Source organism: Rousettus aegyptiacus, unplaced genomic scaffold (genome assembly GCF_014176215.1).
Source record: "Rousettus aegyptiacus isolate mRouAeg1 unplaced genomic scaffold, mRouAeg1.p scaffold_m13_p_14, whole genome shotgun sequence".
Taxonomy (NCBI): domain Eukaryota; kingdom Metazoa; phylum Chordata; class Mammalia; order Chiroptera; family Pteropodidae; genus Rousettus; species Rousettus aegyptiacus.
This window is the reverse complement of record NW_023416289.1, coordinates 59,145,177-59,162,751: the sequence shown is the minus strand read 5'-3', so window position 1 is coordinate 59,162,751 and position 17,575 is coordinate 59,145,177. Positions and strand designations below refer to the sequence as shown.

At 57.1% G+C, this 17,575-nt stretch overlaps 1 protein-coding gene across 1 annotated transcript in view; it reads left to right on the top strand.

Annotated features, from left to right (window-relative positions):
* The window catches only part of ADAMTS17 (ADAM metallopeptidase with thrombospondin type 1 motif 17), a 194,812-nt gene that overhangs the window by 136,241 nt on the left and 40,996 nt on the right, over positions 1–17,575 (top strand). Inside the window, exons 15-17 of the mRNA XM_036232032.1 lie at positions 2,385–2,505; positions 10,024–10,104; positions 15,793–15,950. Coding sequence (XP_036087925.1) covers positions 2,385–2,505; positions 10,024–10,104; positions 15,793–15,950 — 360 coding nt within the window. The remainder of the gene's footprint in view (positions 1–2,384; positions 2,506–10,023; positions 10,105–15,792; positions 15,951–17,575) is intronic.

Below are 17,575 nucleotides of genomic sequence, written 5' to 3'. Positions count from 1 at the left end.
CAGCGGCCGAGGCGGCATGGCGCAGACTCCGTGGTGTAGAGCAGCAGAGGCCGCCCTGGGGCCAGTGACTCCGCCTCCTCCGGGAGACAGAAGTGGGCAAGAGTTTCGTGGCGGGAGCAAAGCGGCGGAGGCCGGGCCTGGAACCAGTGGAGGGTCGCAGCCGGAAAGAACGCGGAAAGCTTGAGAAGGGGCCCAGGATGCGGGAAGGGAGGGCGGGCGTGGGTTTGAAACTGAGATGAGTCGGGCTCGTCCGCGTGGCCGACCACGCCTCGCTCTGCACTTAGGGCTGTGCGGTGATTATCTTCAGGCAAACTGTCGGGGGGCCCCTGTGCGGTGCTGTGGGACACACTGTTCACAAGACGGCTGGGTCAGGCGTGTGACCTCAGTGCTCGAGCATGACGCTCACCCCTCTGGGTTTGGGTAGATGCCAGCTTTCCTCCCGCCAGTTCTGGATGGAAGCCTGCCAGGAAACACCCCCATCCTCCAGGCAACACCCCCACATCAACATAGAGCGCCCTGGGCGGCCTCCCTGTGCCCCTTTCTCAAATCACAGTGGTCAAGCAGAGACGATCTGCTGTTCTAAGAAAACCAGCAGCAGAAACGAGAAAGACCAAGGAAATCAGAGACACTGACCCCGGCAAAATTAAAAAAAAAAAAAAGAAAGTTGAGATAATTATAGAATTCTGCAGCTAAATCATCAACTAAGCATGCGAGCAAAATAGAGTAATTTTGTGACACGAACGAACGCCAAAGTTTCATTTTCCGGGCATCCGTTCTGAGGAAATGGCGTGTTGCTTAGCAAAGCGAAGGTGAAGTTAAGAAACAGAGCTGAGGGCTGCAGGAATTGACAGGACCGACCAGGAGCCCGGGAAATGGGGCGAGGGCCGTGCCCCTGGCCCGAACGCGTCCAGTTCAGCTTACAGCAGTGGCGTCCGCACAACGGAAGAGAACGAGGCCGTAGTGGGAGGCGGCAGGAGCCTCTTCTCCCAGCCGGAAAACAGGACCCGGACGGGGAGCACCGCAACCTGTATGAGGAGGTCTTGGCTCGGATACGGCAGGGCCGGGCCGCAGCTCGGGGGCAGGAGGGCGGCACGGCCGGCGGGCTGGGGGCCCGTTTGAAATCCAGTCCCCTGCGCCCCGTCTCGCCCAGGTCCCGGCTTGCTGACAGGACGTCATTTTTATGCATTCGTTCAACACGTGCTATGTGCTGAGCAGCACTCTGGGGGACACGAAGACGAAGAATTACAAGGCACCGCCCCCTGTGCGCGGACACTGCGTGGGCCTCGGGCCCCCTCTGGCCGGCCGGATCGGGTGTCGGGCCGGGCCCTGCAGTCCGTGCTCCAACGCACTCACGGCGGACGGGTACACTGTCACGCGGACGAACAAACACTCCCCTCACGGAGCGGAGGAGTCTCTGCTGGTGACCGGGGCCCCCTGTCCTCCGGGGAGTGCGCTGCCGAGCAGCTCCGCTCGGCGCCCTGTCCCCGGGCTGCGAGCAGGCCGTGAGGAGGGCGGCACCCTGCCAGCACCCGGGTGTCCAGGCCCGACGGGGGGAGCTCAAACACCCGGCGCAGGGGCAGGGCAGTGGGAAAGCCCAGCTCCTGTTCCAGAAAGTTTGCTTTGGGGAGAACGTCACGCAGGGACGTTTCAGCAATTCAGCTAGTCGAATGTTACACACTCGCCATGCATCGTAGCAAACTTAGACGTGATACTTTGCGGAATACAAGATTCTTGTGTTTTTTTTTTTTTTTAGAAGGGAAAAATAAATTCACAGACTTTTCCCACTTTTCATGCAGTGACCTGGGCTGCGCTGCCCAGACCCACCTGGGGTTAGGGCTCCCCTCCTCGGCCCTCAGACAAGCCCGTTGAAGGTCTGAGAGACGGGGGCCCCTCCTGGGCTTGGTCTCCCTGAGAACCAGGGGCTCGTTCCCAGCCACACCTGCATGGGCTCTGGCTTCCGGACCCCCACAGCAGCGTCAGGGGGGTTTCCGCTGTGTCTGCTGACACTGCTGGCTGTTCCAGCCAAGGAACAGGTGACCCGCAGCCCCCAGGGAGACGGGAGTCATGTGAAATTGTGGCCACACCGGGTGGTGTGTGGGAGCCGGCTACTCCCTCCCCGGACAGCTCTAGACTGGGCCACTGGGGATACTTTCGCGGGCTCCCTCCTCTGTCTCAAATATGACTGTGAGTGTACACAAGCCGGGTTCCTTTCACTTTTTTCCTCTCTGGTTTTAAAGTAAAACACGTTCTCGGGCCTCTGAAAGTGTCGCGGGCCCCAGGCCCCCGGCCCGCTGGGCCTAATGGAGGAGCGAGCCCGGCAGGCCGCCTCTTTAAAAGCCCTCGGGGTCCGGAGCCCAGAGTAACCCAGCTCTCTGGTCACGTAGAAAATCGGCTGCGATGGCATCATCGGGTCAGCGGCCAAGGAAGACCGGTGCGGGGTGTGCAGCGGGGACGGCAGGACCTGCCGCGTGGTGAAGGGCGACTTCAGCCACTCGCGGGGCACAGGTGAGTGCGAGGCCCGCGGGGTGGCTGCAGGTGCGGGACGGCCGGCGCGTGTCGCAGGTTTTGGCTCCTGTGCCCGGAACCCGGTGAGGACACGCCTTTCCTGCAGTTCACACCGAGGGGCTGGTCGACGCCGGGGCGGGGACCTGGTACCGCAATGTCACGAGGCCCGAAAGACAAAGAAGGGCGCTTTAGCCAGAACGAGGTCTTTAGGTCTCTTGGACTGAATAGTCCGCCGGTGGCGCTCAGCGGAGCAGCCCCGTGGTCCCTGAATGCCAGGGCAGCTGCCCGGCCAGGCCCCTCGTGGCCTCGCGTCCGCCCATCTGGGCACGTGCACTCGGGGAGGTGGCACGGACCCTTCGCTGCGTAGTTCTTACCTGGAGATGGGAGAGGTTTTCTCTGGTTCTGAGTTTTATTCCAGCAAAGGTAGGAGGCATTGACGGGCGTCCCTAAATCGTGCGGGAAAGCCATGGCTTCCGGTGTCTGAGAAGCCTCTGCCGACTGCCTGCGGGCCGAGTCCCCTGTCCCTGGTGCAGGCGTCCCCGGCACGGCGTGGCCGAGTCTCGGCTCCACCCCACTCCACAGCCACGGGCCCTTCGCCCGGAGCGGGGAGGTGGTGTCTGGCCTCTGTCCTGACGGACACTCGCTGATGGTGGCACGGAAGCTTCGGGTCACTTCTGACTGAGGGGAGAGTGAGGCAGGCACGTCATCCAGGGGGTGGGCGCGTCTCGGAGCTTTCGCGACTGTCCACTCATCCAGCGTCCCTGAGAGAGACGTCACCACGGTCACTCGCTGGAGGGAACCGGGCTGAAAAGCTTCTCTTCCGATTTTCCTGCTTTGTGTAGAAGCTTTTCGGCTCCGTTCCACCCACGGAAGGACGGAATCGCTGTTACTCCTCCCGGTCCCGCAGAACGGGCCCCACGGACAAGGTGGAGAGGTCCGCACGCACCCCCTTTCCCCCGTGTGCGTGGAAGGCTGTGGCTTCCCCGAGCCCCGTGGGAAGGGGCAGCCTTTGCAAAACTCTGCAAGGTCCCGTGCAAGCCGAATCCTGGGCAAGCGCAAAGTTAAACTTTAAAATGACATCTCAGGGCAAGTAAGGGCCGGTTTCCAGACCTTGGACAGGCGTCCGGTCTGCAAAACAGGAAGCTCGTGTGACAGCCTGCGCCTGCCGCGTGGCCTCGGGGGCAGAGTGTGCAGACGGTGACGTGGCTAGTGGCTCCCGTGTGGGACATCGCAGAGACCACGGCCGTCACTGCAGCGCTGCTCCGGAACTCTGGCGACTTCCGTTACGTGTCTCGACATATCCCGATGCCGTTTGCTCTGTCCGGACCCCAGCACCGGCTCGCGCGAGCCTCGGGCCTTGCCTGCTGCGGCCGTGGGGCGGTCAGGAGTAAAACCCCTGCAGCATGAGGGCTTGCGGTCGATTTCTAAAATCGTGTGTCTAAAGGGAGGCGTTAGAACCCTCTGCTGAAACGCTGAGCCTCGTGCCGCGCTCCCGTACACGGCGTGGACTGCAACTGCCCGTCCCGTGGGAGGCGCAGCTCGGCCGTGCCCACCCCCGCCCCGGGCACCTGCAGCCCGCCTCCTGGTGAGTCCAGGCCTCTGTGGGGGCAGCCGTCCCCACCCGGTCTGTGGCTCGGGTCCTCTCCGCCAGCTTCAGGGACATCTAAGGCCCATTCAGGTTCCGTCATTCTGAGCAGTCGCCAAACGTCTCACCTTCATTTTAAAGTCTAAAGCTGTCGCTCCCCCCCAAGATCCTCACGTTTGGGGTCTGTGAGCCTGACCTCGCGTCAGCGGGGTGAGTGGAATGCTCGCTCACACCTGCATGAGCCACTGGCCGCCTGTCATTTCCAGTGTCATCCGACAGACCTGCCACCGTGATCCACCCTTCTGGAACGCCCACATGCAGAGAGCCGGGCACACGGTCACCCCTGAGCCCACTCACCCCGCAGACCTTCCCCCAGCACAGCCACATCTTAGGCGTGAGGGAGTCGGAGTTGAAACTTCGCTGTCACAACGTCAGTCACAGCCCAGGGCGGGGACCCGAGGCAAAGGGCTCGAGCCCAGGCGCGAGGCAGCGGCAGCTCAGCAGGGGTGGCGGAGGGCCCCGATCTCAGTGGGGCGCCTCATGCAGGGCCGCAGGCAGGCAAGGGTGGCCCCTGAGCACTAAAGGACAGGGAGAAATTAACCGATGGGGAGGGTGGAGGGGCACGTTTTAGGCTGAAGGAAAAGCTCAGCGTAGAAGCGTAGTACAGCCTAGGTCAGGTAACACCTAGGCGACCCGGCCACCGGGTCAGGTAACACCTAGGCGACCCGGCCACCGGGTCAGGTAACACCTAGGCGACCCGTGTGGCGGGCGGACTGCTCACCGCTTTCATCTCGTTCCGCCCCAAAGGAGGGCCGTCTCGGCACCCCTAAGGGCGAATGTCAGAGAGAAGCGCCAGACTGGAGAGAGAAAGAGCAATCCAACTGCAGGCTTCTTGCCCCACAATGTGAAGTCCTGGCCCTCACTTGAACTCTCCCGGGTCTTTTTACCTAAATCCTTGAGCCGAGCGTCTAGAGCAGATACATGGAGTCCTGGGCAGCTCGCCTGCGGAAGGAACGGGCTGGAACTGGCCGGCGGGCCGCTGATCCGATGAACAGGCGTCATGCCCCAGTTTCAGCGGAGCTGGACAGCTAGGTGTTTCGAATTTAGTGATCTGAAAGCAGGTACGACGCTTCCCCTGCGGGCGTTAAGCTGTCATTTTAACACTGTTGTCTTTATTCCATGCTGTCCTCAACTCTGAAAGGGGGCTGCTGCCGGGGACGTCCAGGGCGCGCCTGGATCGGAGTCCCCGCCGAGGACCAACCCTGGCGCCCGTGGGCTGTGAATCCCTCTGCACTTTGCTCGTAGAACCCTCTCCGACGTGGTTCTCAAAGGGGCGGGAGACGTCAGCTGCCCCTTTCGAGGTGGATGGGTTCGCACGGCGCACGTTCACTGCTCACCCCTAGAGCCCCTGCCGCGCGCCAGCCTCCGGGCGCGGCGGACGAAGGTCCCGTGGGGAAGGACCGCTGCGCGGCGGTGGCCCGCGATGACGCCCGTCCCCGCCGTGCTCGGTCCCCGAAACGCGCCCGTGAACCAACCGCGACGCATCTCCTCTCTCTCAGTCAGGAACGACCTTTGTTCGAAGGTGTCCACGTGCGTGATGACAAGGGCCGCTCCCCGGTGTTTCTCGTGTACGACGTCCGGAGGCCACGCGGCATGGCGGGGACGCGCCGGGTGCGGGTGCTTGCCTCGCTCACGCGCCCGGCGATCAGCGGGAACGGGGCACGCGCGAAGCCACGGATACTCGCAGGGGCCGCGTACCGCTTATGTCTGATCGATGTTGAGGACGGATTGCCAAAAAGGAAAAACAAACGATAGGATAAAACCAATTTTAAAGCTGTCGCAGACAGCGTCACAGGATCGGGGGCCGACAGAAGCACGTCCCTCTGCCAGGGGTACGCCTGTGGTCTCCTCGGCCACACCTGTTACCTGAGCAGAAAACGCTGCAACGTGCCAGGGCAGTTGGCCACAGAGGGCGCTTTCCTGCACAGGGGGGTTTGCAGAGTACGGGGTTGGGGGTATGCGACACCCCCCTGGTCCTACTGCTGGAGATAAAAATCATGGCCTTGCTTTGGCCCGTCGGCGTGGACCCCACACCCTGAGGGGTGGGCGAGAGTATCCGTTTAGTCTCATGGGCTTCCCAAGCAATGAGTTCCTTGCAATTTGACCCAAAACAATCTTTAAGGGAAACACAAACAGAGTCATATTCTCATAAACAACTTTTGTAAAAATGGAAATATATCAACTTAACACCAAAACCTCTTCAACTATACTATGAGTTAATTACAAAAAAAATTTGATATTTTAAAAATGATTTATCTATGTGATATAATCTGGGGAAAAGGTCCCAGGTCACGTAGCCAGGGTTCTACCTGTGTTCCGTCATGGCAAAATGGTTTTCTTCCAAAACAGTTAGCACTACTGAAAACACACGGGGAAAAAAAAATTAAAAAATGTGACGGTTTACCCCTGACCCCCAAATCATCCAGTTTGGAAATTCAGCCAAAAATTCTTTCACGGGGAAATGGTCTCAGAGCCGGCTAACGTTAATATTTAGAAGATTGGAGACAAGTTTGAGGTCAACCTCACTCTGAAGTTTCCTCTCACTAACTTGTCTTTAAGGCAAAAATGGCACATTCTAGAACAGTGGCAAAGGCATTGAGTTTTATCCGTGGCTTCCTCATGAGACCAAATCGTGTCCCTCTCACTGGATATGTCAGCTTAATGGCAGAGACCAGAAAGGAAAATTATTCCAAAGACAACGTCTTGCTAGCTTACCTAAAACACGACTCTGTCTCATGACTTCTTGGAGTGAATCTCCTCTGATTAGTTCATGTCCGGTCAACATGATGATGTCTGGTGTCTGCATTGGGGGACATCTGGTCTGAGGGACGACGAGCTGCTTTTGGATGCGGTGGTGGGACTCCTGTGCTTCCTGGTGGCTCTTTACACCAATCCCGGGGGGGGGGGGGGCTTCTGAGCTCTGGGTCAGAACGGGGGCCGCCGGAAAGAGGACAGCGAGGTAGAGAGGGCGTACTGGTTCATGAACAGAGGACCCGCCTTTCTCGCCGCGGGTTGCTGTTTTCTTCGTCTCCCCCGTTTCTGCGAAGAAAGTTCAGCAGAGCCTCTGCACGACAGTAACGCCCCGGCCTCGGTGCTGAGAGGCCACCTGAGGATGAGCCCCGCCTGACTTGTGCGTCCACCCTGAGCTCGTCCCTGCTCGACGACCTGCGCACCCCCAGCGTCCGTGAGAGAGCAGAGGACACAGGTGCCTTATCGGTGTCGCTACGTGTGCCAAGGCGAAGCTTAGAACTAGGAGCGGCGCCCGTGCGTTTGGTGGCAGCTGTCTCTCGCTTGCTGAGGGACGTGAAACGTGAACCGGGACCTCCGTGGCGGGCCGCGTCCATCGCCTCGGGTCCTGCAGCCTCGCGACGCTAACACCAGGGTGTGTCCGTCACGAAACAGGAAGACTCCACGCGACAGTGGCTGCTTTCAGAGAATAACCCAGCTCCCCAGGCAGAACCTTTCCCCTCTTCTGTTTGGTGATTCGAATGGAGATTCCTCCGAAAAAGGTTTTAGTCGTATCGACCTTGAACAATTTTTTGTCTCCATTTTGGACGCATTACTGTCTCATATGCCTGGAATCCAGTAGTTCTTCAGACTCCCTCCGACAGAATGGATTTCTCTAAGAGAAATCTGTGCTCCAGTCCTATAATCCTAAAAGGTGATGTGTGTGTATGTGTGGCCACACTTTTTAAGTAGAGAAGCATTCCAAGAGCAAAATTGTGAGCAAATGTTACTGGCATAAATTCCCAACACTTGTTGAACAATAGCTCCGTAAGGCAAGAACGCATTGCTGAGCTGTGGGACCTCAAGGCAGATGGGGTGATACGGTGAAGCCGCAGAGATGCAGCAGGGCTTAGCAGAGCTGAGGGGAAATGCGGAGGAGGGAGATACTAATCCTCTGCAAAACGGAAATGAGCAAAGACTCGGAAAGAGAAGAGATTACATGGGCACCGTGAGAGAGAATGGGGGTCAAACATCAATAAGTTGGAATCCCTGGAAAACAAAACCAAACAGATAGCTCAGGAAAGTATATTTAAGTGTAATAACGATGTAATAGCCCTGTGTCCCAGGAAGCATTAATACAAAACCACGAAATCATGAATACAAAACTAAGACTCCTCCGAGCATCCGATCCAAATTTTAGGCAGCCTTTTGTTAAGAAAGCATCAGATTGGCCTCTGAATTCTCCACACTAATACTCATTTACCTATGTGGAAATCCAGCCAAAATATACAAAGTATCATAAATAATAAGAGGGTCAGAAATGTAGACAACTGTAGGATATGTCCTGTAAGATCAATATACTTTCAACTATATCCTCTTATAACTTTTGAGTTTTGTACCTTGGACGCATATTGCCTAGCCAGAGTCTTCATTAGTCTAAAGATGTCCTTGATCTTTTGAAACCACGTGTAACATCCTATTCACGTAAGACGACATATTTTTATATGCTGAAGAGATGCTAAAAAGGCTGCTCACCAAAATATTACTTCCTCCGGGATAATTTTCTCAGTGCAATGTGGAATAGGTCGATTCGGGGTTGTTTGAATGACTATACATTATTTTTCATAAGAGTACGGCCATTTTTACTGTAAGAAAATAATAAACCCCTCAAAATAGATATTTCCGGAATCTCTACATAGTTGGGCCCAGAAATCTCTCGTTTTTGCAGCTCCCCTCCTGATTCTGTTGACTAAATTGGGGAACCCCAAGGGTACGATTCATAATTTAATTAGAGATCGGCATCTAAATTGCTAAAGCAAACTCATTACCCTTGTCCAAAACCCAAATGAAAATGAAAAGAAAAATGACCACCAGCCTGCACTTCAGAATTTCTGCACCGCGCAGGGCTCCTTCAATGGTAAGGTGGCCCAGCTGGCCCGGTGCTGACTTCCTCCACTCCAGACTCAGTCATTTCCTGGCTTAACGGCCACCTGCTGTCCTGGGCACGTTCGGGGTCAGAGCATGGGCGGGGGGTGACCCCGGCCTCTGCGTGCCTGCCTCTGTGCTTGGACATACTCGGGAAGATGGTGGTGGTTGCAGAAATACACGGACAGTGGAGGCAGACGTGGCATGCAGTGTGTAAGGCTGTCCCTCCATCAGAGGGCAAGTGGCTGAGGTCCTGCCATCACCCGTGGGTGTTCAGAGAAACGTCAGAGCACAGCAAAGAGAGGGAACCTCCAGTAGATGACGTGTCCAGAGGTGTCACTCTGGGCCCGCGCTCCCAGGGACGTGCTTCCCACGCAGGGTCCCAGGCTGTCCCAGTTATCGAGTCCTGCATGCAGGCGATATGAGCAACAGACTGTCTCACAGCGCCAAGGTCAGGTTGTCGGCAGGGCTGGCTCCTTCCGGAGGCGGGGAGAAGGGACCCGTCCCTGGCCTCTCTCCTGGCTCGCGGCGGTTCGCTGGTCGTCTTTGCCTTCCCCTGGCTTATAGATGCATCACCCTGATACCTGCTTCCTTTTTCCTTGTTCTCCGTGCTCTAGGTTCAGCTTTCCCCCTTTCCATGAGAACACCAGTCACAGTGGATTCGGGTCCCACCCTACTCCAGCGCGGTCTCGTCCTTACTAATTGTCATTTCGAAATCAGGTCCCAGGGGGTTAGGAATTGCAACCCATAAATTTGGGGGGACGCGATTGAACCTAGAACACATGCAAACGGTGTGCTCTGGAATTGGGGTGCTAAGAGGTTCTGGCCGCAGAAGGATGCTTTCTGTCAGTTGACCATCTTGGTCGCTCAAAGCTGGACCAGCCTGCAGGCTTCGAAATCACCGTGGGCATGTGGCAGAGGGCACTTGGGTGGCCGAGGCTGCGTGGGGCTCTGGTCAGGGGTGCAGGTGTGGTTCACTTGTGTGCTATTTGTTGCTACAGGTTACATCGAAGCTGCTGTCATTCCCGCCGGGGCTCGGAGGATTCGCGTGGTGGAGGACAAACCCGCCCACAGTTTTCTGGGTAAAACGATGATGATTTGACTCACAGTTCATGTTCTGAGAGTCGATGTGGGTGACGAGGCGGGCCACTGGGTCCGGCATCGTCCTCCCGGATTGTTGGTCTTATACTCGTGTTTTAGGTGTGACGCTGTAAGGAATCAGCGCAGAGTGTGACCGCTGCTCTGTCACACTAACATGCAGCCACCCTAAGGCTGGGGAGCGAGAGAAAGGAGGGGGACCAGTAGGAAACAGCAGCTTTGGACAGGAAGGAGGGTGACAGAAGAGTGAAGGGAGTTGTGAGGACTTGGGGTAGCATGAGACCCCCAAACTGAGCCCGGGAAAGCTCAGAGCAGCCTTAGCCCGGGCGGGTGGGTGCTCACCCAACTCACAGGGAGCACCCGTAGGCTGCTAGTGGCTTTGGGGTGACTCCTTAGCTGGAAAGAGTAACAGCCCTAAATCTAATGGAATTCCAAGAAACACCGGTTTTCACTAAGTATCGTGTACCCCAAATCCCCAGTGGTCAGTTGCATTGAGTTCGAATGCCAACACTGTGTCCACCTGTTGAAGGGTGGTGTTCTGCTGTAGGCTGGTCTTCGTTGCCTTCAGCAGAGCCATGCTTTACGCCTAGGAGGGATCGCTCTGTTCACCCCTCCTGAGGCACAGGACCCGCTGAGTGAACCCTAAGCTCAGCTGCCAGCCTCCCCGCTGCCCCCCGCGAAGGTCAGCCTGGCAGCCCCACACCAGGGTAGTTAGGTGCTGGCGCGTGGCCAGCGGGGTGCCCAGCGGCTGCCTCCGCTATTAGTCCCCGGGACGGGACACGCTGCTACCCCTGCCCTCCCACCGGCCCTGCTCCCAAGTTCCCGATGTGGGCTAGGTTTCAAACTGGTGGTGGCTGATTTTGTACCCAGGCGACCCTCTCCTGAGCTTCCTTATGCTGTGATCTCTCAGTCTATGTTGCAAGGTGCCGTTTGAGGTTTTAAAAGCTATATAAGACGTGATCGCTCGCTTCCATCCTGAGAATTAAGTGTTTGGGGCTAGAACGAAGTTGCTCATGAAACGCCTTTATTTCAACTCTCCTCATTGAGTTTGAAAAATTATGCCTTTGCGCACATGTTTGCCTTTGTAGACGGCACTGAGGTATCTAAGTCTTTCTTTGAAACGATCTCTGCTTGAGAAGTCCAAAGTCTAACGAGACAGACACAAGACAAACCACGACTGGGCAAGTCTACGGCAAAGACGGCCGTCCTGTCACGTAGGGGTTAGGAAGCACAGACGCTAAGATAACCCTCACCCGCCTGCCGTAGGGGAAAGGCAGGAGCGGGGACAGGAGCTCTTGTTCCTCAGTGACTACAACAGGGCTGCTCACCAAGCAGCAGCCCCCGGGGGTGCCGAGTGTGTCCCTCTGCGAGGCCGTAAGAGCCACGGGTGTTCCCGCTGCCAGGGTGGGCCTTGCGCCCCTCAGATTGGCATCTGCCTGAGCCCCGTGGTCTTTCCCACCCCTGTGATGCAGACGCCGTCCCAGTCTACTGCCCTGCTGTCTCTGCAGCTGGCCCAGCCGTCACTCTACAAACAGAACAGCGCCCACCGGTGGTCTTTAATGCCTGGTGCTGCTTGCGGTAGCTTCCTCGGCGTGACGGCCTTTCTACTAAATTCTCAAAGAGCCCACCCCCTCTCCCCCTGCCCACCTAAGGGAACGGGGTCCATTTCACCAGCATTTGCTTCCGAAACGCTGTCACCTAGCGTCACCTCCAAGGTCACCCTTCCCAACAGGTACACTGGACCTCCCCTACCTGGAAATAAAACATCTCTTTTTAGGGGCATTGGGTCTCCAGGGGGGCCGACATTACCTTTGACCCTTAATCAAAAAAAATCACAATCCCAGTATCCCAAGAGCTGGCTTAGCTCCAAGGTCAACTCACTGGTCCTATAAAGCACCAGCAGGTGCACATGCAAGTCAGGCCCTCGCGTCCAGTCCTGGCTTCTCAGCTTCCCGGCTCTGTTCCTCCACCTGCCCCCGGCCCCAGGCAGCTAGCTGGTAGAAAGGAGAGCATTATCTCTGTTTCTGTGTAGAGGGACAGAAGGATGGCAGGGTCTTCGAAATCAGCGGTCCCCAACCTTTGTGGCACCGGGGACTGGTGCCGCTATGAGAATCTCACGCCTGACGATCTGAGGCGGAGCCGAGTCGGTGACGCCGACCCTGGGCAGCGGCCGCAGACGAAGCTTCGCTCGCCCGCCCACCGTCCCCCAGTCGTTAAGCCCCACTCTGCCTCGCAGACCTGACCGCAGCCCCCCAAATGTACTTCACGGTGTCGCCATGCCCACTTCTCCAAGGGGAAACTGAGGCCCAGGGGGCTCAGTCGCTCATCCACGCTCCTCACTTTGGCCCGGCCGCAGTTCGCAGAGCCTCCCCGACGTGCCCTGAGGTGTTCCAGCCTGGCCAGAGATTGACGGATGGGGACGGCCTTTCATTGGACGACACGTTAATCCCACCCATTTCTGCTACTTCCCGTGCGGGCTTCACAGACGCAAACCTCCGCCCCGAGGAGAGGGGTTCGGTGTCTCCGGACGACTCGGTTCCCCAGATGCACAGGACCGCCGTGGGAGGTCGCAGCCAGCCTCGGTCCCCCGTCTCACCGGCCAGCCACCCCAGTACCCCAGCGCCCGGTGTGTGCACACGGGCACACTCGGAGGTGGTCCACATAAAGTGAGCTCAGAGGAGCCTGGTTTCCACTCGGGGCTGGGTGCTTTGGCAGCCAACCCCGTGTCACTCTGAACGACTGGGAGCAGTTTCTGAAGAATTTCACCCCACCTCCCTCCAGCCCACGCGGCCTGGCTTTCTGCTCGAAAGCACCTGGGACAGGAAATGGCGCGGCAGTTTGCATCCGCGGCTCAGGACAGAGCTGGCGGGACTCCGAGTGGATATAAAAGGAGCTGGCTCGGCGCCAGGATTAGAAGTAGGTTGACTGTGGGTCAAGTATTCCAGTGGAATCCAGGAGGCGGGGAGACGCAACGAAGCTGCTCGTGCACAGCGCCGTGCGGGGTCGGGCCTCCAGCCAGCCCCGGACGGGAGCCGGGCCCGGCCCTCGCTCTCCGGGGTAGCTCACGGCCTTTGCCCACAGCGCCCGGAGGTCTGGGGACAACATGCAAACATCCGCAGCGAGCAAAAACGGCCTTGGATGAAAACGGACATCTGTCACGCGGCCTCTCGTTTCGGGCCATCAAGGACGTTTTGTCTGCCGTTGCGTAGCAAGGGAGAGCAGGTGCCCACCTTCGCCCCTTCAGGAGTCTCTGCAGCCATCGAGAGGCTTCTGATGGCTTCTCAGCAGCAAACCCAAAAGCGCTGTTGTATTTCAGACAGCAGTTTAAAGCGTCCGGTCTCTCGACCCAGGCAGAGCCCGCAAGTGGAATTGTCCTTCTCAGCAAATTAGAACTTGAGACATCGCAGAGGGAATCAGGCCAAAGCCATTGTGATGATCCCAAAGCCCTAGTTGAGTCTCTAAGTCTAAAAATCCTAATTTCACATACGGACGAGTGTCAAAATGCTCACAGAGGAATGAGCTTGCATGGACCCCCCGGCGCCCAGGGACTGAGAGGGATGGGGACTCGTGAGGCACAAAACTTATTTAATTCCGGGGCCTTCTCTAAGAAAAGAATGCAGTGTCACATACAGGGCCTTGGAAGGGGCTCGTGGCCACCCGGGGCCCTGGGGCCCCCTCCTCACCGGCTCTGGCTCGGAGGCAGGGACCGCCACAGACGAGCCAGGAGGCCGTCTGCGTTCTTGCTGTGTGGCGCCGACAGGGCCGCCCAGGGTGGTTTTATCAGCAGACTCTGCGTCGGGCCCGTTTACTCACTGCCGACGATGCTCTCGATGTCCCAGCTGAACCTCTGCGGCTGAACGTCGCCCTTTTGAAGAACCGTCAGGCATCAGATTCCAGCTTTAGCGGAGAGGCACGGACCAGACACACACTCCGAGGCCAGGCTCAGCGTGCTCCCCGCGCTTCGGGGAGCTGCCGGCCGCCTCTGCGTGTCCTCCCCCTGCAAAACGTGTGCGGGATTGTGCTCGTGGTCAAACTGCCCCGAGGAGGAGGTCCCAGCTCTCAGCGGGGGACCGGGGACAGCTGCTTCGGCAGTACGGGGAAGCGTGCCGCCTCTGTGGGCATGGCCTCAGACGGAACCCGGGCAGGCAGAGTTTATTTCTGGGCCGTAAGAGCTCCCCCCATCCCCCACCCACCCAAAGCCGTGACAGGGTGGCATTTCCCCAGCTCAGCAGCTCCAGACCAGGACCTCGAAGCAAAGCCAGGCGCCTTGAGAAGTCGGAGTGCCCCGGCAGCGGGGCGTGCGCCCTGGGAGAGCGGTTTCTTCCCATCCCTTCCCAGCTGTGCCGTCGCCAAGCTCACGTGGATAACTTGAAGTCCGCCATGGTGGGGACAGTGACTCCTTGGGCAGCGACAGCGCTGCGAAGCCAGCGCTGCGTGCTCTCGGGTGTTCCTCCCCTGTGGGCTGCTCTAGGGTAGCCGGCCTCTCCCGCTCCCATCCCGTGGTCCCTGAGCTCACTCGCTCCGCCGAGGCCCCCGCGACCCAGCCTGCAGCCCGCCCAGCGCCCCTGCCACCTGACCAGCAAGACCCCTGCTCTGGGGTCCGGCCTGGCACGCCCCAAGCCCCAGGGGGTTCTGCATCGGCCCTCTGTGGCTCACCCACAGCCGTGGGGCTCCCCAGGCCAGCCCCCACATTCCCGCACCGCGTCTCTGCGGGCGGCTGTATAATCTCCGGGTGCACCCTCCTGCGCCTTTTCCTGGCCTCCCCACTCCTGACCTCTCGGATGTTTGGCTTTTGGCTGGAGGCGGGTGGTTTTCAGTTTATAATTCAATAAGTCACTTTAAAGGACTTTTCAAAAAGGGCCAGGGAAATGCACTAACAGGGCCGGGTGGGGAGAGAATATTATTGAATTATTGTTTTTAATTAATTTCTTTTTCAAGTACAGTTGGCATATATTAGTTTCAGGTGTCCGACATGTGATCAAATGTCAGATATTTATATAATTTACATAGTTTATAAAATTATGTAATTATAATCAAAGTGATCGTCCCAATAAACGTAGTACCCAGCTGGCACCTACACAGTTATTAGAACATTATTCCCTACATAACCTACACTGTACTCCATATCTCTGTGACTATTTTTATAAGTGGCAGTTTGTATTTGAGACTAAAGCTTATTTCTCGAAGGAACATTCCTTTTACTAACGTAGGGGTATCAAATCCTTAAGAGATGTTGGGGTCAGGCTGTCCAGGGCAGTAACTGAAATGAATCGATGAGTTTTGCTGAAGCAGCAAAACTTGTTTGGAGCCCTGGACACATTAAAATAGAATCCATTCACCCAGCAGAAAACCCTGTCCTGTGAGGTGAGCGGGACGTGTCTGGGCTGTGGTTGTCTCTGGTGTGCAGCGTCTCCCCAGACTCCCACTCTGAGCTGATGCTGAGACAGGCAGCCCCTGCTGACGGTTCTCTCCCAGTGTGGCCTATGGGTCTGGGGTCGTGTGCTCCCTTGGGCCAGGCTCCCGTTCTCCGCTCACAGTGAGCTCGCTCTCTCTTCAGGCCTCCCTCCTATCCCTGGGGAGGACGGAGCCTCCGACTCATCACTCAGGACACCCAGAGTCCCTTAAAGAAAGACCAAGTCCCTGTGACTCCATGTGTACTGTTTTCTTTCTAGCTCTCAGGGACTCCAGCAAGAGATCCATCAACAGCGACTGGAAGATCCAGCTTCCCGGGGAGTTCCAGATCGCGGGTACGATCGTGCGCTACGTCCGGAGGGGCCTGTGGGAGAAAATTTCTGCCAAGGGACCGACCAAAACTCCACTGCACTTGATGGTAACGTGCCGTGCTTTTGCATTTGTCTTGAGACTAAGGCCCTAAGGGGTCCCCCAGTTTACGTCTTCCCTGGAGCCCCGTGGAGAGGGCGGATGCGCCTGGTCCCTGGTGGTTTACCTGGCCACCTGCAACTCAAGCCTCTCTCTTGATCTTATCTAATCCCTTTTTTTGGCATGCCTCAGAATCTCACGGGCAGAGCGCCCATCTTTTTCAAAAGGAACCGCCTCCAGGAAGGAGATGCTAAGGCACTTGGCCCCCCTCACGGTCTGTGTTTTTACCTCAGATGGCATAGATCCGCCCCAAAGGTTGCACATCCGCACTGCACATTACCTTTTGGCAAGGAGCTGTTGACGGTTTCCCTCCAAACCAACACCACGCAGAGTCCCCACACTCAGCTTGCAGCAAGCACTGGGGAATCGGGAGGGAGAACCAGGTTCTGTGGGGACGTTTTTTCTCCGGGGACGGGGGGTGGGGGCTCACAGAAGCTCTGCGGTCAGGCCTGGTCTGCACACCGGTGTCTGCCTCACCATGACCCCGCACAAACCACGTAAACATCCAGCTGCGCCTCCTTTAATATCATCGGAGATCCCCGGGCACTGTTTGGGGAGCCAGGAGTTCTCGTGGCTAACTTCCCATAGCTCAGAATGATCGATTCTTTGTCTCCCTCCAAAGAACAGATGTGTGGCAGCTCATGCGCCTGTCATCAAAGCATATTTTGTCCTCAGTGCTTGGCAAAGTCTCTGCTCGCGAGTTCTTTTTCCCCGTTAATTTGTGGCTTCCGGCAACCTGCAGCCTTTTGAGGTTTGCTGACACCCAAAGAATTCCCTGGCTACGTCCCAGGAATCTCCCGAGGAGGCAGGTCTGCTCATGACCCCAGCACCTAGTGCAATGTCACCCACGGTGGCCCTCGGTAGTTATAATTTCTGATGAGAGCAAAGCAAGCGGTTTCTGTGCCTGACATAAACTGTCAGAATCTGTCACCGCCACCCTCGGCCCACTAAATCTGCAGATAGCGCACTCCAAGTCGATTTCTGAGCCCAAGAGCCTGTACCCAAGCCATTCCTCTGTGATAAGGTCACTCCCTAGAATAAGTCAGTAGAACAAGTCCTCCTTTTCTGATTTAAAAGCAGTCGTGCAGAGGAGCTGAAACAGGAGGCAAAGGACAAGATGAAACCCGTACCGAAACATCACCTGTTGGCATGTACGTTCGCTTTCCATAGCAAACGCCAAGTGGGTACATCTTCCATCTCTCTGAAAAGCTTTCATACCCTGAGAGCGAATCGGCAGCCCGGTAAAGCAGATGCGCAGCCTGGGTTCATTTAGGCCACAATAAACAAAATTCCCAGAAAGCGGCAGCCGTCCCAGCCGAAGTCCCGGCCCTCTGTAATGTTAGTCGCTGTCCTCTCTCGAAATAGGATTGTTACTTCGAGTTTTTAAACCTGGGAACAAGAGGTGCCCCTCTGCCTGTAAATAGAATTCCAGTGTCCCCGAGCCAGGTGGACACGTTGCTTGTGGGCTCAGGCTCAACCGTAGGGCCACCGGGACCCGCATTTGAAATCAATTATGCACATGCACACAGATTATTCGTGGCTGCAAAACTGCATTAAATTGGTTTCATATGGACT